The sequence below is a fragment of the Schistocerca cancellata genome, chromosome 1, assembly GCF_023864275.1.
Source record: "Schistocerca cancellata isolate TAMUIC-IGC-003103 chromosome 1, iqSchCanc2.1, whole genome shotgun sequence".
Classification (NCBI taxonomy): domain Eukaryota; kingdom Metazoa; phylum Arthropoda; class Insecta; order Orthoptera; family Acrididae; genus Schistocerca; species Schistocerca cancellata.
In genome coordinates this window covers 364,343,995-364,367,208 of record NC_064626.1, presented here as the reverse complement: position 1 = coordinate 364,367,208, position 23,214 = coordinate 364,343,995, and the positions used below count along the sequence as shown (strand labels likewise).

The following is a 23,214-nucleotide window of genomic DNA, read 5'->3' as shown; positions in this document are numbered from 1 at the left end:
AAGGAAGTCTAGATTCCAGTCAGAAGTCTGATCCTATACTTAACAGGCTAATATTTTTTTCACTAAATGGCTGTGTAGGATGACTTCCTGAAGTCAAGGAACATGGTATCAACATGTGTGCTGCTACTAAAACTGCCATACAGAATTCTGTTTTAGCACAACAAGTAAGATGATTTTGTAATCTGTTCTATAACAAACTGAACAGGTATCTGAAGAAATTTTTCTGCCATGATTGATTTATTAGTGACATTATTACGGCAAAGTGACCATTTTTGAATAATTTTGCATGACATAATCTAAATGATGAATAGCAATATGAAAAAAAAGTAGATGGCTAAAATTTCAGCCTATAGTGCCAGCATGGTAGTAGTGAACCTTGGCTGGTGTGCTACTTCCAGTTGGTCAAAGCATGACTAAAGTTACGGTGTGAGAGATATGCACAAAGCTTCACCATCAATTTTCTTGGGAACTAGAGACCATTGTATCAAAAGCTTCTAGCCAGGTACTCGGGTCAGGTCTGTCTGCAGCATGTCTAAGACTAATCAAAATCTGAAATTAATAGATCTGGTGGTCCTTATTAGAATAATTATAGACTCATTGAGAGCATTAGTATTGCCACAGTTTAATCGAGTTCGACAGCTTTGTAGATGGTCTAAGGGAACTTCTTTGGTTATTCTCTGTCATTAAAATTCACTTAGCATATCATTATGATGTGTAATTATGTGCGATTCTGAGGACACTACAGCAGGTAAGTGAGATATGTTTGAGTCACGAGAATCTTCAGCTTCATCGAGGCCTTGGTCGGCCAGCTGTCCTGTCCTTACAAAGCAAACTTAAGTATTGTGTGTGTATCTATATTTTGAGTAATTGATTTTTATTCTATAACCATGACAAATTCCTATATCATTGTGAGAAAATCCTTGAGTGAAATAAATAACTGCCATTCAATCTACGCAACAGACAAGTCAAGAAATTGTAGACTCTCAAAGACAACACTTGCTTTGCAAGACGGGAATGATTGTGTTGGGTACTGTGGCACATGTGAATTAAGAGCAAACAAGGCTGTAGGTAATGTAGTTGAGGATACTTAGTGGCCCAATATACTCTCCATCTATGCACCGTCACGTTGTTGTTGAATCACAGGATCATTTGTCAAGATGGTGGAGTGGCGTTGTGTTGGAAAGGGGGAGGAGGATTGTGAGATATGGGGGATGATCTGTGATGATGACTACCAGTAAAACCAGCCTCCTGGACACGGCTTGGTACAGCCACCAGGGCATGCGTTTAACATGCATCTGGTTTGGGTAGTGTTGTAAAACATGTACACTGTGTGATCAAAAGTATACAGACACCTGGCTGAAAAGACTTAAAAGTTTGTGGTTCCCTCCATTGGTAATGCTGGAATTCAGTATGGTGTTGGCCCACCCTTAGCCTTGATGACAGCTTCCACTCTCGCAGGCATACATTCAAATCAGGTGCTGGAAGGTTTTTTGGGGAATTGCAGCCCATTCTTCACGGAGTTCTGCACTGAGGAGAGGTACCGATGTCGTTTGGTGAGGCCTGGCATGAAGTCGGCGTTGTAAAACATCCCAAAGGTGTTCTGTAGTATTCGGGTCAGGACTTGGTGCAGGCCAGTCCATTACGGAGATGTTACTGTAGTGTAATCACTCCGCCACAGGCTGTGTGTTATGAACAGGTGCTAGATCATGTTGAAAGATGGTCGCCATCCCCAATTTGCTCTTAAACAGTGGGAACCAAGAAGGTGCTTAAAACATCACTCTAGGCCTATGCTTTGATAGTGCCATGCAAAACAATGAGGTGCAAGCCCCCTCCTCAAAAAACACGACCACACCATAACACCACCGCCTCTGAATTTTGCTGTTAGCACTACACACGCTGGCAGTTGACGATCACCGCGCATTTGCCATATCCACACCTTGCCATCGGATCGCCACATTGTGTACCATAATTCGTCACTCCACACAACGTTTTTCCACTGTTCAATCGTCCAATGTTTACACTCCTTACACCAAGCGAGGTGTTGTTTGGCATTTACCGGTGTGATGTGTGCCGCTTGACCATGAAATCCAAGTTTTCTCATCTCCCACCTAACTGTCATAGTACTTGCAGTGCATCCTGATGCCGTTTGGAATTCTTGTGTGACAGTCTGTGTAGATGTCTGTCTATTACACATTACTACCCTCTTCAACTGTCGGCCTTCTGTCAGTCAACAGACAAGGTTGGCCTGTACGCTTTTGTGTGGTACGTGTCCCTTCACATTTGACTACTGAGGTCGCTCATGTGGAGTACCTGGCAGCATAATGCACCTAATATAAAAAAGTATGTTTTTGGGGGTGTCAGGATACTTTTAGTCACATAGTGTAATCCCCTCTTTGGTGAGACCCGGGGACTAGCCTACAGTATAGTGCTTGTGCCATATTGTCTTCCATATACATGATTATAACTGCTGAATTGTTTTAAGAACTGATCTGACCCCTGTTTTGATAAAATAATCCAGTTCCAGATAAGGTCTTTGCTGAATTTGACTTTCAAACTAATTGCTGTGTAGGAGATCTTAGTGTTACCTTATGGGGCTGGTTCCTCTGTTTATTGTGTAGGGGACCAGCCAGCTACATTTTGCTGACTTGATATTTTACTTTCTTCTGTTGGTGTATAAATTTTCAACAGTAGATTAAAAGATGATGACTTGGCAGCTTAAGGTTCTGTGCACTCAAGGCTTAATGGTGCTTGGCTGGCAAGTAGAGTGAGGACTTTAAAATATTTTATGCTATCAGTTTTGCAGTTTATAGCTTTTAGCAGCATTCATCTTGTAATGATTTAGTAATTAATTTAGGAGTAAAAGATAGCACTATTTGGAATAAATTCATTGTTGAGGTAGAGTGTCAAACACCCACAAACCCCTACAGTATGCTGTCTGGACACAATTTGGGGGGGGGGGGGGGGTCAGAAACATTGATGGGATTGCATTTCGGCAGGTGGACTTGGTAGAGCAAAGTGACCACATACCGGTAATAACGTGAATTATCAGTGAAGTTCATGAAGTATCAGTGAATTATGTTACATTGTGCTGTCTAGACACAGTGACGTGAGATGAGTGGACACATTGGTGAGATTGCATTTCAGCTGGTGGTCTAGGCAGAGCAAAGTGACCATGAACTGGGAATATCATGAATTATCAGGGAATTTGTGTGTAACTGCCCCACAGAGAGGGGTTATTTTGTAGTATCACGATCTTAACCACATAGTATGCCATATCACATATGCATGTGCCTATTTCCTTATTCATGATTCTAGTTGGGACTACTGGCTTGTCAAATTATTGGTCGTATTGGCATAATGTGTTAATACAATTGATTGCAGACACTCTAGCTGCAGCGCAGTTGTTCTGCTTCTGGATAGACTTAAACTGCTAAAACACACCTCCCCTACCATGTGGTGGCCCCTCACAGAGTAACCCCCACCATTACTGTTGGCCACTACTCCACAGAGGCAGAGTTGTTTTGTGTGCGCTCCACCTGCAGTTTCAGGAATAGATGTAATATTACCATATTGGTTGCATCTCCTCCCCTTCCCTAAATCTATGAAGAAAACTTAAGACTAGGAGCTGTATTTCTGGGTGTCCAATGCTGTATATGTTAATATTCTGCTGCACAAGTTTTTGTGAACTAACCTAATAGTCAAAATATGCAGAAAAATAGAATTTACAATCTTGAAAATATTTCTTTTATCAGTAACGGAGGTAGCACTTCAAAACTTCTTAGAAACCTTTGCCATGCACCTCACGGTGATTTGCAGAGTGTAGATGTAGATGTAGAAATGATGATGATAGTAATAAGAAATGCCCAGTGGTGCAATTTTATTTTGTCATGAGTACTCAAATAGCTGCAAGTATTTAAATTAAAAACTTGACATGACACAGTTCTGTTGCTACTTTAGGCACACAGATTGCTAGATTGGGCTTAATATTAACAAAATGACACTAGATACTCAAGGAATAAATGTCAGTGCAATACTTTGACAATCATAAAATGATTTTGACACTATTTGTAAATTGTACTGCATGATGCTTAAATAAATTCCTCTTCCATTTCATGTTTCAGCACTTTGCCTGTAGATGTATTTTATCTTTGTATGTTGTCTGTATTGTCACTCCTTTCTATGCATCTCCCAATTCTCTGTGCATTTTCTATAGAGTTTACTCTTTAGTGTAATGTCATTGTAAACATATAGTGTGTCTATATACTAGGAAATCTTCAGCAGGAAAAGGCAAGAACCGATTTGTCTTCACATGTAGTGTTGTAAATTCTGTTCTGGTGATATACATTTGTATGTTTCAGAGCAACTCTCTTTGGCAAAATTTAAAGAGGCAGTTGGAACATGGCAAGAAGATTTTGACAACTGTATTCTTCCTCTTGTCGAAGATGAGCAGCCATCATACATATTATACAGGTGAGGACAGGGCAGTATTTTGTACTTTGGTTAGATATAGAAAGGTAGCATTATGTTAGTCTCCCTATCACAGCTTAAAATTGTGGTAACCAAGATGATCATTTATGCTGTTAAGGTGTTCATAATCATTCACTATTCTACAGTAGCTTGAAGAATAACAATAATAAAAAAGAAAGTTACAAACACATATATCATGGTTCAACCTGTCCCTGGTTTGTCCTCGGTGCTTGTTGTAAGTGCAATCTGATCATCTCTCTGAACCTTGCATTTACTTGTAAGTGGATGTTAATTTACTCATGCATAACATTGCTTGTTTTTTAATAATAAGTATGTTAAATGGTGATTATGTCATATTTCCTCATACTTAATGCTCTCATTTCTATTATCTTAATGGAGTGGGTGTAACAATCTACTACTCTTGTTAACAGTGTGATTTAGTAAAAGCGTGTCTGTACTGCTGTCTATGCACGTGGGATCATTACTACATTGTGTTTCCGCCTTTGTTGGCAAAAAACTCGCAATCTGTTAGTCCAACCCAGAAATTCATACATCTGTGATACAGTTGACATTGCCCTGCAGCAACATAGCAGAAATGTAGTTTTGCCCAATGTGTCACAGTGTTTGGATGTAGGAAAATCATCCTGAGGATGCCAGTAAAGGGAATATCCTAAATTCTGTGCTCTTACGGACATCTTCCAAAAATCCCAGAAAGTGCCTGCCTTCTTCAACCATCGATATCTGTTGGCTTGGAAGATAAACACAACACTGTCCCCTCTTTTTAACGACATTGAACACATACTGAAAAGAAAACTAAAAGCAGTAGCTGAAACCATTAATGACACAACATCAAAGGGTAGCTGGTTGGTATTAACATGGAGTATTCACATGTCTAACATGTGGTCAAAATTGACACATTGCCTACGTTTGTAAATGAAAAAGAAATTATGGCACTCAGAAAAAGTCCTCAGTAGTAAAGGAGAACAAGTAGCGTAGTAAAGGAGAAGAAATAGCAAAATTATGCAGCCTCATTAGATTGTGAAGTAGTATTGCTGTAAATGTTAAGTGATTATTAATAAAATAACGGTAATATACACTGAATGCCAAAACATTATGACCATTGCTCATGTGATGTTGGATGCCACCTGGTGGCATTGCGGTCATGTGACATAGTAAGGAAAATATGTAAGTGGAGCAGACGGATGGAGGTTTACCCTAGTGAAGATATGGGCTGCAAATAGGGAAATCCATTGAGCTAAATGACTTTTACAAAGGGCTGATTATTATTATTATGTAGAGCCTTTGAATGAGTATCTCAAAAACAATGAAGCTAGTCGAATGTTCATGTGCTACTGTCATGAGCATCTACAGAAAGTGGTAGAAAAACAGTGAAACTGCCACTAGCCACTAAGTGGTTAGACAGAGTGTGGGGTTCAGAGGCTTTTCTGCTCTGTAAAGTATAGATGGTGATCTGTGGCATCTCAGCTGAAAGAGCACAATGCTGGGGCATGCACAAGTGTTCTGGAGCACATTGTTCATGGTACATTGCTGAACATAGAATTCCACAGTAGATGACTCCCTACATGTTCCCGTGTTGACCCAATAACATTGACAATTGTAACTGCAGTTGCCATGGGACCATAGGGATTCGACTGTGAATCATTGAAAACATATTGGCTCTTTGGACGAATCATGTTTCTTGCCACACCAGGTCAGTGGTTGTCTTCACAAAAGCCATCATCGGGGCGAAAGGCGGCTCCCAACATGTACTGCTAAGGAAGACATTCTCCTGTGCTTGCATGGCCCCTATGGTAGTAATCAAAGATATCATATCAGCCGCAGACCACCTGCATACCATCATGCTTGTACATGTCTCGAAGCCAGAATCATGCTACAGTGGTTTGATGAAGAGGATGACAGTGAAATCAAGTTGATGTCTTGGCCACCAAATCTGCATGATGTGAATTCAGTGGAACCCTTGTGAGTCACTAACAGTGCTATCGCCACGTACACAGATCAGCAGCCCATTGTTTATGGAAATTATGTGAGTGGTGTGTAGACATCTCTTTTTAACGACATTGAACACATACTGAAAAGAAAACTAAAAGCAGTAGCTGAAACCACACCTCCAACAAACCTACCAACAAATTGTAGAATTGATGGTACACAAAATCGGTGCTGTATTGCATTCCAAAGATGGACCAGCAAGCTATTAAGCAGTTGGTCAATCTTTTGGCTCATCAGTGTATAAACGTATAGTGTGAATCCGTATAAGAAGAATAATTTGAAATTTCAACAATTTACAAGAATTACGAACATCAATAATAAACAAAACAACTAATCTTGTAGTATCCTTTAAACTTTCTAGTACTAATGATGCAAATATCAAAAACTGCTGCTGGCAATGGCAAAGTGCCCTTCTATGCATGAAGCAACAAAGCCCAGAATCTTCCAAGGATGAGTCAATTTATACAGGTGCAGAAAGGTGTGTTAAATAGCCCATGGCAGACTCAATCTACCAAAGAGCCTTTTAAAATCAAAGAGCTTGAGGAGCTGGTACAAAGTGTATATCTCTGCTCAAATTATCGTGCTGTAATTGAATCTTGACTTGTTGAAATTTAATTATAAAGGAGAACTAAAATTACATTACAACACAGCTGTTTCCATAGAGTTCAGAGTGCACACGTGTTAGGACATAGGAGCAGGCTTTGGACACCAAGCAAAAACAAAGAATGATGCTCAGTTGTTACAGAAATGGCTGTCTCAGAGGTGGTGGTGGTTCCTTATTTGTACAATATCACATGGCTCCTTGGAGGACTGAATCTTTGCAAGTGTACATATTTGGCCAGTCTCTGGTGAGGTGGACTAGACTGCTTTGTGCTTTAAAGGTTACCTTACTATTTGTTGGAGTCAGTAAGTTTGAACTCCTGTATATGGTGACTATAACAACTGTTGAAAGCTTGGGAATTACAACTCAATTGGGATGGCTTTGAAAACAGAGAAAATTTTATTTAGTTATGTTGCTAAAGACGATGCCTAGGTGGAGAGTTTGAGTTTTCCTCTGTCCTGTTTCAGAACTGAGCCAAAATGGAGTGTACTTTATTAAATTTGAGTTTATACCATCTCTTTATGTAATGTGATCTCTGTGATAATCTATTTCATAAAATTTACTACTAACTGGGTCAGCCAGTAAAATCCTGATAACTGTGCTCCTTTTCTTGCTAGCAGACTACTACTCCTTTGCAGCTGTTTTCAGTGCTACAGGCGGAAAGAAAGCTGGAGTACTTCTCAGTTTTATATATTGACCAACACTATTTCTTCTTTCAACATCAATCTATTTAAGCTCCTTTATGCATAGAGTTAGTTGTTCTCAGATTGTATATTACATTTGTATCAGAATTATTTGGACACAAATACTGTGCGCAATGAGATTACACATTGAGAAGCAAACTGAATAAGAACATAAGACTGAATGACAAGTTTTAAAACCTTTTTTTGTTTTTCTTCTACAAAATCACTATTATTATTATTATTATTATTATTATTATTATTATTATTATTGTGAGGACTGTTCTTACATGGTTGCAACACACTTCCAAACCACAAAGTCAAAGAAAAAGTGGCTGAAAACATGCGAACCCACTAAACCTGTTGTTCAGTCTCGCAGATACGCTACAACCGCACACCTTGTCTTACCTACATGTAATAATAAACCATTTCTCCAAGAAATGCTGTCTGAAACTTAACTACTAACAAAAGTATTCATTAAATGTCCTCTCGTCTTTCATTGTTTAGAAGGATTGAGAGTGTAACCCATAATTATCCCTAAAATAATGTGTTACACTTCAAGGGACACGTAAGAAAAAATACTAAATCACATGTATAGTCCATAGATATGTGTTTTTTCCCCATGCAAAAAGTGATCATATCCGTACAAAAAAGATGAGGAGAGGGGGACGAGACTACACTCTTTAAAAAAGTGTGCCCTGTCATTTGTAACATAAACTACTAATGAGCATGTCAGTGTGAGGAAAAAAAAGAACAGTACTATAAACATTAGTGAATATTGGTCATCAAGCACCTGTCTGGCATGAGCATGTAGGCTACCAAAAACATGTATATGATATTATTAATTTGTCTAAAAACAAAGATTTTGAGACTTACCAAACAAAAGCGCTGGCAGGTCGATAGACACACAAACAAACACAAACACACACACAAAATTCAAGCTTTCGCAGCAAACAGTTGCTTCATCAGGAAAGAGGGAAGGAGAGGGAAAGACTAAAGGATGTGGGTTTTAACCCTCTCCCTTAAAACCCATATCCTTTAGTCTTTCCCTCTCCTTCCCTCTTTCCTGATGAAGCAACTGTTTGCTGTGAAAGCTTGAATTTTGTGTGTGTGTTTGTGTTTGTTTGTGTGTCTATCGACCTGCCAGCGCTTTTGTTTGGTAAGTCTCAAAATCTTTGTTTTTAGATATATTTTTCCCACGTGGAATGTTTCCCTCTATTATATTCATATTATTAATTTGCTCAGGTAGAGACCAATGCACGTTCAATGAACAATTTAAATAACACAATTTCTTCTTAGGAGTGTGCATATGAATACAATTTACTCATTTTTGCATACTGAATCTATGCTTTATTTATTCTGCAATCTTCGATCTTCAATGAATATTCATTTCATATTTAAATCACCGGGGGATTAGATTGGATGTCACCAAATCTAACAATCCACTGCTGCTTATATAACAGCAAGATTTCAGAAAAGCATGTCTGTACTGTGATCTACGCATCTGTAATGTACAGTGTAATTGCACCATTACTGGCAAATAAAATGTTCCTCCTACTGACTCTTTGCAATTTTGTAACAAAGGAAATTACGCAGTGCGACAGTTCAAAGAAATTTGCTCCAGAATCAAATATTCTGGACACAGTATTGTCTATTTTTACTTTAATAAACATTGGCAGATCAGTTTCTTCCACCTCCATCTCTTTTATGTAATCATTAACCTCTGGCTCCCCTTGTTGTTGGAACTTCACAAGAAATCCACTAGATACTTCATTCAGTGAAAACTTTTCGAAATTCTGTACTATGCTCAGGCTTTGTGGGAGCCCCTTAAGGTTATTAGCAGAGGAATTATCCAAACTCCTGTCTGGTTCAGAATGACTTCCAAACATCCCAACAGGTGTCTGTCCTCGTCTCAGTGAGTGCAGCAGTCTTTCATCCCCTGGGCCCAGTACGTAAAATTATTCATATGTTTGAATAAAAACTTCTTTAACAACCCACCTATAATGTTTAGGATAATGCCAGAACTATGGGCATGTTGGAGGAGAATTTTATGCTGGGCAGTGCAGTGATACAGAGCACATTCCAAGTTGTTTCACAGTGCAAATTGAAGGGAAACAATGTGCGAGTGGCCGGCTGCAGATTTAAAATATTTGCCAATCTTGTATTTATATTGTGAATTGTGCTAATATACAGACAAGTGCAAGTGTGACTCTCACTCAGAGTGTTCTGCACAAACTTAATTATTTCTATGGGTAGTGGTGGTGGTGGTGGTGGTGGTGGTGGTGGTGGTGAAATAATATTGTATGGCTCAGTGGCATTGTGAGAGTCTATAGTTTGAATGCCAGTTTGGTGACTTGTGTATCCCTAACCTACCGCAGTTATCTGGCATAGGAAAGGGAGCTTACTGTTTAATGTGGAATTAAAATGAAGTGTTGTTTATGGCAACTCCTCACAGCATTGAGAGGTGAAGGTTCAGTTAAAATGAAGGGTGAAAAAATCTGTGGTGTGACCCAGATTTGATCCCAAGACCTCAGTTACCAGGAATATGTTTTTTTCACTAGGCCGCCAGGTCTGGTATGTATATATGTAGTTCATCTATAGTCTTTGATGTGGGAGCTAGTGAGTATCAAAATATTTGACATATCTGGCTGCATATTTTAATTGCATTGACTTAGAAGCTTAAATTTTTTACACTTCCAAGGGGCCATAAACCTTAGTGTGTGACATAAATTGCAGATGGACAGACTGACAGATGGACAACAGATGGCAAAAAAATATTTTTTTGTGTGATATAAGTACAAATTAACAATTTCCAGCTCTTTTCCCTTGTACTATGAATCTTTGCTTCTTGTACAATTTGTTGTTCTAAGTGAACAGAAAGTACCCTACAGGTTTTGATGAGTGATTTCATAAGAGTTTAAATATGTGACATAAATCTTTTTATTACTTTGGCTCAGAAGCTTAAATTTTTTTCCCCACAGACAAGGGACTTTAGACCGTAGTAACTGACATAAATCTCAACTTGATTCCTGAGAAAAAAGTGTCTTCACAGGCTGGCAGGTAGACAACAGAGTGATCCTATAAGGGTCCCGTATTTTCTAACTGAGGTGCAGACCTCTAATTAATGTAAATCAAGATCTGTGGATTGTGTTGTAAGGCTAGTAATTCTAGCTTAGAAAACATAGAAAGATAAACAATTGATGGAAGCTAAGAGAATCTCCTTATGTTAACAAAATATTCTGTTTCTCTTTGCCTGTGGACATTTTTGTTGCATACTTAAAAGTATTTAGGTAACTAGTGAATTGAAACAGTGTATTTTTTCTGAATCTAAAACTGTTGATAATCAGTAAATTTGAATTTTATTGTATTTTGTGACAGCCACTCACAATAAATGTAATTGGTATTGATTATTTGTCTGGTGTGTTTATATTCTAGTTTTAGATATGGTAAACTACAGTTGCATGTATAAAATTTTACATTTTGCTCCAAATAATCAAGATCCACTACATAGTCATTAAAATTATCAGCAACTGCATAGAAAACACATGGCATTTTAATCTGGCAAAGGAACAGATTGTTTTAAGAAGTGAACAATTTATTGAATGGAACAGTGAGTGTGAATTATCAGTTTGGCAGGTATCATTGAGTCAAAGCTTAGAACAAGTTACATCAAAATGTGTACCGACATCCTATGAGAAACAAGACATCACCTCAGAATGTGTTGAATGTTATATGCTACAAAATATATGTACCAGTGCTACAGCTTTGCTTAGACTACTTCAGGATAGTATCAGATACTTTTTGACTTGAGCCCGTTTAGTCATGAAACTATTTATCATATGGGTACCCCACTTTTCAGACAGTGTGCCGCAGGTTTTGCATTGTTAGTAGTGTTAGTGTCATGACTTGCATTTAGGCACAGGTACTGGTATGGCGACACAGGAGGAAATCTGTTCCCAAGACCAAGGACAAAGGCCATGCCACATGAATGGCATACATTACTGTGATCTGCTTTGCCAACATGTGATACCTGTTCCGTGGGAGAGAGGTATTTTGGACTTGATTGTTTTCATGCATGAAGGAACACCACCTCACATTGCTTGTGAGGTTACTCAGTAATACATTTGGAGAAAACTGAATCATTATCCAATTGTTCCAAACTATGTGGCCACCAAAATAACCTAATTTGTTATTTCTCTTCCCCATGTCTTTACAAATTTTTCCACAAAGTTGTTGTTGTTGTTGTCTTCATTCTGAAGACTGACTTGATGCAGCTGCAAGCTTAATCATCTTTGAATAGCTATGGCAACCTACAGCCTTCTGAATCTGCTTACTGTATCTGATCTCTCTTTACAATTTTTACCCCCATGTTTCCCTTCAGTACTAAAATAATGATCCCTTCATGTCTTCTTGGACCTTATGTTTGATAAAAATCTGACATGGGTGCCCCATATTCGCCACCTGAAGACTACGTACCTGCGGAAGCTTAATGCTCTCCACGTCCTGGCCCCTACATCGTGGGGTACAAACTGTGCTACTCTTCTCCATCTTTACTGTGCTTTGACCTTGTCCAGACTATGTTATGGTGGTAAGATTTATGGTCAGTGGCTCCTTCCACTCTGAAAACACTGGACCCTGTTCACCATTGTGGGGTGCATCTGGCTGTTGGTGCCTTTCGCACTAATCCAGTCGAGTCTCCTTGCAGAAGCAGAGATTCACCCTCTACAGATGCACCAGAGCCAACTCCTGGTTTCTTATGCAATTGCCATTCGCCAATTCCCTGACCATCCCATGTACCCTGCCCTCTGTGCAAACGGGGATGTCTCTCTCCTAATAGCCCACGGGTGGGTTGCCGCTTGGAATGCGACTTACTTCCCTCTGTTGGGATCTCCATCCCCACTCCCTGGAATGTGCCCCGTGTATTTCCTCCCCCCTCCCATCGATGGTGCCTATACTACGGAATAGGACTGATCTGTTCCAGGGTCCTAAGGTCTCTGTGACCCCTATTGTCTTCTGGTGTCTTGTATTTTCAATCCTTGCAGAGTTCTAGGGTGCTACCATCTTCTGCACTGATGGTTCTAAGACAATGGATAAGTTAGGATATGCTTTGACATCTCCTACTGGCTTAGATCACCATTTATTGCTGGGATCATTTAGTGTGTTCACAGCAGAGCTGCTAGCCATTAACAGGCCCTCCATTTTGTTACTCAGGCCTCCCTCCACAGTGTTTCATATGTACTGACTCAATGAACAGTCTGCAGGCTATTCACCAATGCTACTGTTACCACCCTTTGGTCTCTGCTATACATGACCACCTCTCTGCCCTTGGCCATGCCACCTGCCCAGTTGTCTTTCTCTGGGTCCCAAGTCATATGGGTATCTCAGGGAATGAACTGCCAGACAGTTTATCTAGAGAAGCAGATACTTACTCCCTGTTTCCTTTCATGATTCCAGCTGCAGCTATGCAGATGTACGTCACATCTTTTTTTGCCCAAAAGTGGAATGACATTTGGTGCACTACTGCCCCCAGTAATAAACTCTGCGCAATCAAGGAGACTACTATGGTTTGGCAGTCTTCCTTCCACTCCACTGTCATGCTGTCAACACAATGGTCATGCTAGGCTCACCCATTGTTTTCCCTTGCGTAACGAGCCACACCTACAATGTGGTTGTGGAACCAGACTGGCAGTATCCCATATATTGGTGGAAAGTCCCCTTCTTTTGGCCTTTTGTACTATTTATTTGTATAGTCTTCCAAGTTATCTTTAATATTAGCAGATGATTCGCGGATGATTGAACTGGTCCGCAGTTTCCTCCTTGAAAGTTGTTTTTATTTTCAGGTATAAGGTTTTGCTTTACTTCTGGAGCAGGGGCAGGGTGATTGTGGTTGGGGCCTCTCTTCATGTTTTCTCGGTCTGGTACCCATGATCGATCCCCCATGCAAACACCACTCTTTTATCACTCTGTTTTTTCAGTTTTTAGATTTGGTCTACCCTTTTATGCCTTCTACTGTGTGTTTTTTTAACTTCCTTGTTTTATAGTTTGACTCCTCTGACTTTAAGTGGGCCCTCTCTCTTCCACAAGTAACTTTGGTCTGAAGACATTGCCGTTTAGTCCCTTAACCCTCCTCAAACAATCAATCTCTTGATATCTCAGAGTGCATCCTGTCAACCGATCCCTTCTTTTAGTTGGAGTGTGCCACGAATTTCTTTTCTCCCCAATTCTGTTCAGTACCTCTTCATTAATTACATGATATACCCATCTAATCTTCAGCATTCTACTATAGCACCACAATTCAAAAGCTTCTATTCTCTTCTTCCCTTAACTGTTTATCGTCCATGTTTCAGTTCCATACATGTCTACAGTCTGGACAAGTACTCCAAGAAAAGACTTCCTTACGCTTAATTCTATATTTGATGTTAACAAATTCATCTGCTTCAGGAAAGCTTTACCTGCAATTGTTAGTCTACATTTTATATCCTCTCTACTTTGGCCATCATTAGTTATTTTGCTGCCCAATTAGCAAAATTCATCTACTACTTAAAGTATCTCATTACCTAATCTAATTTCCTTACAATCTCCTGATTTAATTTGACTACACTCCATTACTCCTGTATTGCTTTGGTTGATGTTCGTCTTATATGGTCCATTCAAGACACTGTCCATTTCATTTCTGCTAAGCCCTTTGCTGTGTCTGACAGAATTACAGAGTCATCGGCAAACCTAAAAGTTTTTATTTCTTCTACCTGGACTTTAATTTATGTTCCAATTTTTTCTTTAGTTTCCTTTAGGTGCTTACTCAATGTACAAATTGAATATCATTGGGGATAGGCTACAACCCTGTTTCACTCCCTTTTCAAGCATATCTTTCCTTTCATGCCCTTCAACTCATATGACTGCTGTCTGATGGCCGTGTAAGTTGTAAATAGCCTATTGTTCCGTGTATTTTAACCCTGCTACCTTCAGAATTTCAAAGAGAGTATTCCAGTCAACATTGTCAAAAGCTGCCTCCAAGTCTACAAATGCTATACATGTAGGTTTGCCTTTCCTATACTTATCTTCTAAAATAAGTCATATGGTCAGTATTGCCTCGCATGCTCCTATGTTTTTCTGAACCCCAAACTACTCTTTTTCTGGAATGAGATTTTCACTCTGCAGCAGAGTGGGTGCTGATATGAAACTTCCTGGCAGATTAAAACTGTGTGCCCGACCGAGACTCGAACTCGGGACCTTTGCCTTTCGCGGGCAAGTGCTCTACCATCTGAGCTACCGAAGCACGACTCACGCCCGGTACTCACAGCTTTACTTCTGCCAGTATCCTGTCTCCTACCTTCCAAACTTTACAGAAGCTTTTTCTATTCTTCTGTAAAGAATTCAGGTTAGTATCCTGCAACTGTGAACGAGTTAACTGATAGTTTGATAATTTTCACAGCTGTCAGCAACTGCTTTCTTTGGAACTGGAATTATTATATTCTTCTTGAAGTCTGAGGGTATTTTGCCTGTCTCTTGCACACCAGACGGAAGAGTTTTGTTGTTGTTGGCTCTCCCAAGGCTGTCGGTAGCTCTGACGGAATATTGTCTACTCCCGGGGCTTTGTTTTGAATTGAATCTTTCAGTGCTCTGTAAAATTCTTCTTAAAGTAACATATCTCCCATCTCATCTTCATCTGCATCTTCATGTTCCTTGTGTAGACCCTCTATATACTACTTCCAACTTTTGGCTTTCCCTTCTTTGCTAAGGACTGGTTTTCTATCTGGGCTCTTGATCTTCTTAAAGCTGCTTTTCTTTTCTCCTAAAGCTTCTTTCATTTTCCTGTAGGCAGCATCTATACATCCCCTAGTGAAATATGCTTCTAAATCCTTAAATTTGCCATCTAGCCACTCCTGTTTAGCTATTTTGCACTTCCTATAAATCTCATTTTTTAGACATTTTCATTCCATTCGTCTGCTTCCTTTGCTGCATTTTTAAATTTTCTCCTTTCATCAGTCAAATTCAGTATCTCCTGTATTGTCTGAGTATCTCTGTTAGGCCTTGTCTTTTTACCTGTTTGACCCTCTGTTGCCTTCACTGTTTCATCTCTAAAGGCTACCCATTCATCTTCCACTGTCTTCCTTTCCCCTGTTATTGTCAATGGTTGCCTAGTGCCTCCTCTGAAACTCCCAAGAACCTTTGGTTCTTTTCAAATTACCCAGATCTCATTTGCTTAATTTTCTACCTTTTTGCTGTTTCTTCAGTTTCAATCTACCATTCATAACCAATAAATTGTGGTCAGGGTCCATATCGGCCCCTGGAAATACGGTGAAATTAGAAATCTAGCTTCGAAATCTCTGTCTTACCATTATATAATCAATCTGATATCTTCTGGTGTCTCCAGGTCTTTTTCATGTATACAACCTTCTTTTATGTTTCTTAAGCCAAGTGTTAGTGATGATTTAATAATGCTGTGTGCAGAATTCTACCAGGTGGCTTCCTCTTTCATTCCTTTTGCACAATTCATATTCATCTACCATTTCTTTTTCTCTTCGTTTCCCTACTTTCCTTCTATCGTATTCCAGTCCTCAATCACAATTAAATTTTCATCTCCCTTAACTATCTGAATAATTTCTGTTATCCCATCATACATTTCTTCAATCTCATTATCTGCAGAGCTAGTTGGCATATGAGGTTGCGGTAGTTGGTAGGTGTTGGCTTTGTGCCTATCTTGGTTACAAATATGTGTTCGCTGTGCTGTTCGTAGTAGCTTGCTCACATTCCTATTTTCTTCTTCATTATTAAACGTACTCCTTTATTACCTCTATTTGATTTTGTATTTCTATCCCTGTATATACCTGACCAGAAGCACACTGAAATTCACTAATTCCCACTGTATCTCTTCATATTGCATTGTTAGCTGCAACAGGTAGAAGACATGGTTTGTTGGTGCTACACATTTTAGCAGTTTTGATTGAGATAAACTTACACTCCAGTGCAGTGTTCTTCTTTGGCACGCCATTGTAGAAGTGTGCACAGAATCCACAGAATCAGCTAAGTGAAAAATTTGTGCAATACATGTGTGTGTGTGTGTGTGTGTGTGTGTGTGTGTGTGTGTGTGTGTGTGTGTGTGTGTGTGTCTATTCATCCCTATGAAATCCCCAAACGACCTTCCCTACCCTCTGGCTCCTACCCTTGTAACTGCCCCCAGTGTAAAACCTGTCCCATGCACCCTTCCACCACCACCTACACCAGTCCTGTAACCCGTAAGGTGTACACGATCAAAGGCAGAGCCACGTGTGAAAGCACCCACCTGTTTTACCAACTGACCTGCCTAAACTGTGAAGCTTTCTATGTGGGAATGACCAGCAACAAACTGTCCACTTGCATGAATGGACACAGGCAGACAGTGTTTGTTGGTAATGAGGATCACCCTGTGGCTAAACATGCCTTGATGCACGGCCAGCACATCTTGGCACAGTGTTACACCGTCCGGGTTATCTGGATACTTCCCACTAACACCAACTGTCAGAACTCCGGAGATGGGAACTTGCCCTTCAGTATATCCTCTCTTCGCGTTACCCACCAGGCCTCAACCTCCGCTAATTTCAAGTTGCCGCCGCTCATACCTCACCGGTCATTCAACAACATCTTTGCCTCTGTACTTCCGCCTCGACTGACATCTCTGCCCAAACTCTTTGCCTTTACAAATGTCTGCTTGTGTCTGTGTATGTGCGGATGGATATGTGTGTGAGCGCGAGTGTATACCTGTCCTTTTTTTCCCTCTAAGGTAAGTCTTTCCGCTCCCGGGATTGGAATGACTCCTTACCCTCTCCCTTAAAACCCACATCCTTTCGTCTTTCCCTCTCCTTCCCTCTTTCCTGACGAAGCAACTGTGGGTTGTGAAAGCTTGAATTTTGTGTGTGTGTTTGTGTTTATTTGTGTGTCTATCAACATACCAACGCTTTCGTTTGGTAAGTCACATTATCTTTGTTTTTAGATATATTTTTCCCACGTGGAATGTTTCCCTTTGGAATTTTCCCGTGTATGAGACTGCATGTACAAGACAGTTTGTTGATTTAAAGTTCTGGATTCACATATTTTATTGTTCGTGTCGCTTCTTCTGTGTAATCTTTCTTTGATTGTAACATTCGCGAGTGCCGTGATAAACTAGCACTGTCATCGTCAATTGTAAGCTTAAACTAAATTGTGCTCTTTTAAATTTTTTGAGGACAGTAGGCCTATCCTCACTTAAAACAATCTTTATCTAATTTTGTTGTACAAATACATGAGAAATAGATTAGTTTCAGAATTTTTGAATGCTTACAAAATTATATTTTCATAAGTTAGTGGTTCTTGTGTTTTGGATATGTAATTTAATTCATAGCAGCCGGCCGAAGTGGCCGTGCGGTTCTAGGCGCTGCAGTCTGGAACCGCGAGACCGCTACGGTCGCAGGTTCGAATCCTACCTCGGGCATGGATGTGTGTGATGTCCTTAGGTTAGTTAGGTTTAACTAGTTCTAAGTTCTAGGGGACTAGTGACCTCAGGAGTTGAGTCCCATAGTGGTCAGAGGCATTTGAACATTTAATTCATAGCAAATCAGCATTTGTGGTTCACAGTTAAGCCAAAGTATATGTCACCCCTGAATTTCATTGTATATCAAAGCAAATGAACATACATTTTTGAGAATTCGACATGTTGAAGAGGCTGTTCTGGCAGCCATTGAGGGAACAGGGTGCAACCAACAGCAAATTGTGGCACATGTTGGAACAAATGGTTCTCATCATCCAGGCTCCAAGGTCATTCTTGGCTATTCCAGCATCTGGCAGAGAAGGTGCAGAAGACCAGTCTTGTGCATGGAGTGCCAATGAAGCTAACAATTTGGAGCATTGTCTCAAGGACCGAACCAGATACTTTGAAGTTTCTGTGACATAGGCTGTCTCTTCCGGACCTGCATTATAGGGTTGAGAGCTGTAGGGTCCCCCTAAATAGGTCAGGTGTGCACTACGCATAAGAGGCTGCTACTCAGGTAGCTGAAGGTGTGTAGGTTGCTCACAAGGTTTTTTTTAGATTAGGCAGCTCCCCATCCAATCAAGATAACAGTAGCTGTAGTAAATCCAAAAGCATCAGTGTAAGATCAAAAGAAATGCCTCCCACAGGCGAGAGTATTAAAATCTTAATTTTAAACTGCCAAAACATTCGCTACAAAGTGCCAGAATTTGAAGCACTCATGAAAACCAGTGAAGCCCACTAATACTAGGTACAGAAAGCTGGTTGAAACCTGAAATTGACAGAAGTGAGATTTTTGGGGAAAATTTAAGGGTATATCAAAAGGATAGGCAAACAGGACGTGGAGGTGGTGTATTTGTCACAGTAGTCAAGAAACTCAAATCCACTGAGATATAGATTGAAGCTGCTCGTGAGACTGGGCATCACTCAGTATCAGGGGGTGAGCATAAAATGATGATTGGAGCCTTCTGTTGCCCACCAGACTCATCTCCCGATGTAACCAAAAACTTTAGAGTAAACCTCAGTTCACTTACACGTAAGTTCCCCAATCATACTCTTATCATCGATGGAGACCTTAATCATCCAACAGTTAATTGAGAATATTACAGTTTTATTAGTGGTGGGCGTGATAAATGCTTTCTCTGAAAACTAAGTAGAACAAATAATTTGTAACTCGACTTATGATGAATATTGGATCTAATGGCAACAAATAGACCTAATGTCTATGAGGTTATCCACATCGAAACTTCTATCAGTGATCATGATGCGATTGTGGCAACAGTGATAACCAAAATACAAAGGACAACTAAAACAAGCAGAAAGATATACATGTCCAGTAAACTATATAAAAAAAATCAGTAGTGTTATATTTCGGTGGGGAACTTGAAACTTTCTGCATGGGTCAGGAGTAAGTAGAGGAACTCTGTCCCAGGCTTAAAAGAGTAGTAGACCACACACTGGATAGATATCTACGTAGAAAAACAGTTCATCGTGGCAAGGAACCTCCTTGATATACAGTCACTGTAAATAAACAGATATTACTGTAAAATAAAGTGTGGGGCTATAGATAGAGAGATGCTGAATGAAATGCGTTTGGCTGTGAAGAGGGCAGTCTATGATGCCCTCAGTGACTACCGTAGCAGGCTATTGTCAAATGTCATTTCACAAAATCCATAGACATTCTGGTTGTATGTAAAAGCTATTAGTGACAACAAAGTTAGTGTCCAGTCCCTAGTGAATGAGACCAGAACTGAAAGTGATGATAGCAAAGCAAAAACTGTAATGCCTAACTCCATTTTTAAATGTTCCTTTACAAAGGAAAGCCCAGGAGAATTGCACCAATTTAATCCTTGTACCACTGGAAAGATGAAGAAAATGAGCATTAGTGGCAGAGATGTTTAGAAACAACAGAAAAATTGTTAAAATTTGCTGAGCACCTGAAGGATAATTTGGAAAATATTTTGAGTAGATTTCCCCACCATGTTATAGTTCTGGGTGGAGATTTTAATTTGCCGGATATAGACTGGGAGACACAAACGTTCATAACGGGTGGCAGGGACAAAGAATCCAGTGAAATTTTTTTAAGTGCTTTATCTGAAAACTACCTTGAGCAGTTAAACAGAGAACCGACTCGTGGCGATAACATATTAGACCTTCTGGTGACAAACAGACCCGAACTATTTGAAAAAGTTAACGCAGAACAGGGAATCAGCGATCATAAAGCGGTTACGGCATCAATGATTTCAGCCGTAAATAGGAATATTAAAAAGGGTAGGAAGATTTTTCTGTTTAGAAAAAGTGACAAAAAGCAGATTTCAGAGTACCTGTTGGCTCAACACAAAAGTTTTGTCTCAAGTACAGATAGTGTTGAGGATCAGTGGACAAAGTTCAAAACCGTCATACATTATGCGTTAGATGAGTATGTGCCAAGCAAGATCGTAAGAGATGGAAAAGAGACACCGTGGTACAACAACAGAGTTAGAAAACTGCTGCGGAAGCAAAGGGAACTTCACAGCAAACATAAACATAGCCAAAGCCTTGCAGACAAACAAAAATTACGCGAAGCGAAATGTAGTGTGAGGAGGGCTATGCGAGAGGCGTTCAATGAATTCGAAAGTAAAGTTCTATGTACTGACTTGGCAGAAAATCCTAAGAAATTTTGGTCTTATGTCAAAGCGGTAGGTGGAGCAAAACAAAATGTCCAGACACTCTGTGACCAAAATGGTACTGAAACAGAGGATGACAGACTAAAGGCCGAAATACTAAATGTCTTTTTCCAAAGTTGTTTCACAGAGGAAGATTGCACTGTAGTTCCTTCTCTAGATTGTCGCACAAATGACAAAATGGTAGATATCGAAATAGACGACAGGGGGATAGAGAAACAATTAAAATCGCTCAAAAGAGGAAAGGCCTCTGGACCTGATGGGATACCAGTTCAATTTTACACAGAGTACGCGAAGGAACTTGCCCCCATTCTTGCAGCGGTGTACCGTAGGTCTCTAGAAGAGCGTAGCTTTTCTGGAGACGAGAAATCTACCTTGTAGGAATCAGCATGGGTTTCGAAAAAGACGGTCATGTGAAACCCAGCTCGCGCTATTCGTCCACGAGACTCAGAGGGCCATAGACACGGGTTCACAGGTAGATGCCGTGTTTCTTGACTTCCGCAAGGCGTTCGATACAGTTCCCCACAGTCGTTTAATGAACAAAGTAAGAGCATATGGACTATCAGACCAATTGTGTGATTGGATTGAAGAGTTCCTAGATAACAGGACGCAGCATGTTATTCTCAATGGAGAGAAGTCTTCCGAAGTAAGAGTGATTTCAGGTGTGCCGCAGGGGAGTGTCATAGGACCGTTGCTATTCACAATATACATAAATAACCTGGTGGATGACATCGGAAGTTCACTGAGGCTTTTTGCAGATGATGCTGTGGTGTATCGAGAGGTTGTAACAATGGAAAATTGTACTGAAATGCAGGAGGATCTGCAGCGAATTGACGCATGGTGCAGGGAATGGCAATTGAATCTCAATGTAGACAAGTGTAATGTGCTGCGAATACAAAGAAAGATAGATCCTTTATCATTTAGCTACAAAATAGCAGGTCAGCAACTGGAAGCAGTTAATACCATAAATTATCTGGGAGTACGCATTAGGAGTGATTTAAAATGGAATGATCATATAATGTTGATCGTCGGTAAAACAGATGCCAGACTGAGATTCATTGGAAGAATCCTAAGGAAATGCAATCCGAAAACAAAGGAAGTAGGTTACAGTACGCTTGTTCGCCGACTGCTTGAATACTGCTCAGCAGTGTGGGATCCGTACCAGATAGGGTTGATACAAGACATAGAGAAGATCCAACGGAGAGCAGCGCGCTTCGTTACAGGATCATTTAGTAATCGTGAAAGCGTTACGGAGATGATAGATAAACTCCAGTGGAAGACTCTGCAGGAGAGACGCTCAGTAGCTCGGTACGGGCTTTTGTGAAAGTTTCGAGATCATACCTTCACCGAAGAGTCAAGCAGTATATTGCTCCCTCCTACGTATATCTCGCGAAGAGACCATGAGTATAAAATCAGAGAGATTAGAGCCCACACAGAGGCATACCGACAATCCTTCTTTCCACGAACAATACGAGACTGGAATAGAAGGGAGAACCGATAGAGGTACTGAAGGTACCCTCTGCCACACACCGTCAGGTGGCTTGCGGAGTATGGATGTAGATGTAGATGTAGATGTAGAAAATCGAACAAACCTCCAAGCCCCAATGGAATCCCTGTCAGATTCTATACAGAATTTTGGCTGAGTTAGCCCCTTGTCTAACCATAATCTATTGTAGATCCCTTGAACAAAAAACAGTGCCCAGTTCTTGGAGAAAAGCACAAGTCACTCCCTCTACAAGAATGGTAGTACAAGGGATCCACAAAACTACCATCCAATATCCATGATATTGATTTGTTGTAGAATCTTAGAACATGTTCAGAGGTCAAACATAGTGAGGTATCTTGAACAGAATGACCACCTCAACTCAGGTGAGCATGGATTTCGAAAACATCAATCATGTGAAATCCAGCTCGCTCTTTTCTTACATGACCTACTGAAAGCTTAGGATCAAGGCAACCAGCTAGATACAGTGTTTCTTGATTTCTGAAAAGCAAGTGACTCAGTACCACACCTACACTTAGTGTCATAAATATGATTGTATGGGGTATCAAGTGAAATTTGGGACTGGATTGAGGACTTTTTGGTTGGGAGGACACAGCATGTTGTTTTGGATGGAAAGTTATCATCAGATGTAGAGATAACTTTAGGTGTGCCCCGAGGGAAGTGTGTTGGGACCCTTGCTGTTCATATTGTATAAACGACCTTCCAGAGAATATTAATAGTAAAATCAGGCTTTTAATAGATGATGCAGTTGTCTGTAATGAAGTACTATCGGAAAGAAGCTGTGTAAATATTCAGTCAGATCTTGATAATAC

General features: G+C 40.1%; 1 protein-coding gene across 1 annotated transcript in view; it reads left to right on the top strand.

Moving 5' to 3' along the window:
* LOC126174624 (twinfilin) overlaps positions 1 to 23,214 on the top strand; it is an 86,895-nt gene that overhangs the window by 12,040 nt on the left and 51,641 nt on the right. Inside the window, exon 3 of the mRNA XM_049921049.1 lies at positions 4,359 to 4,470. Within this exon, the coding sequence (XP_049777006.1) occupies positions 4,359 to 4,470 (112 nt within the window). The remainder of the gene's footprint in view (positions 1 to 4,358; positions 4,471 to 23,214) is intronic.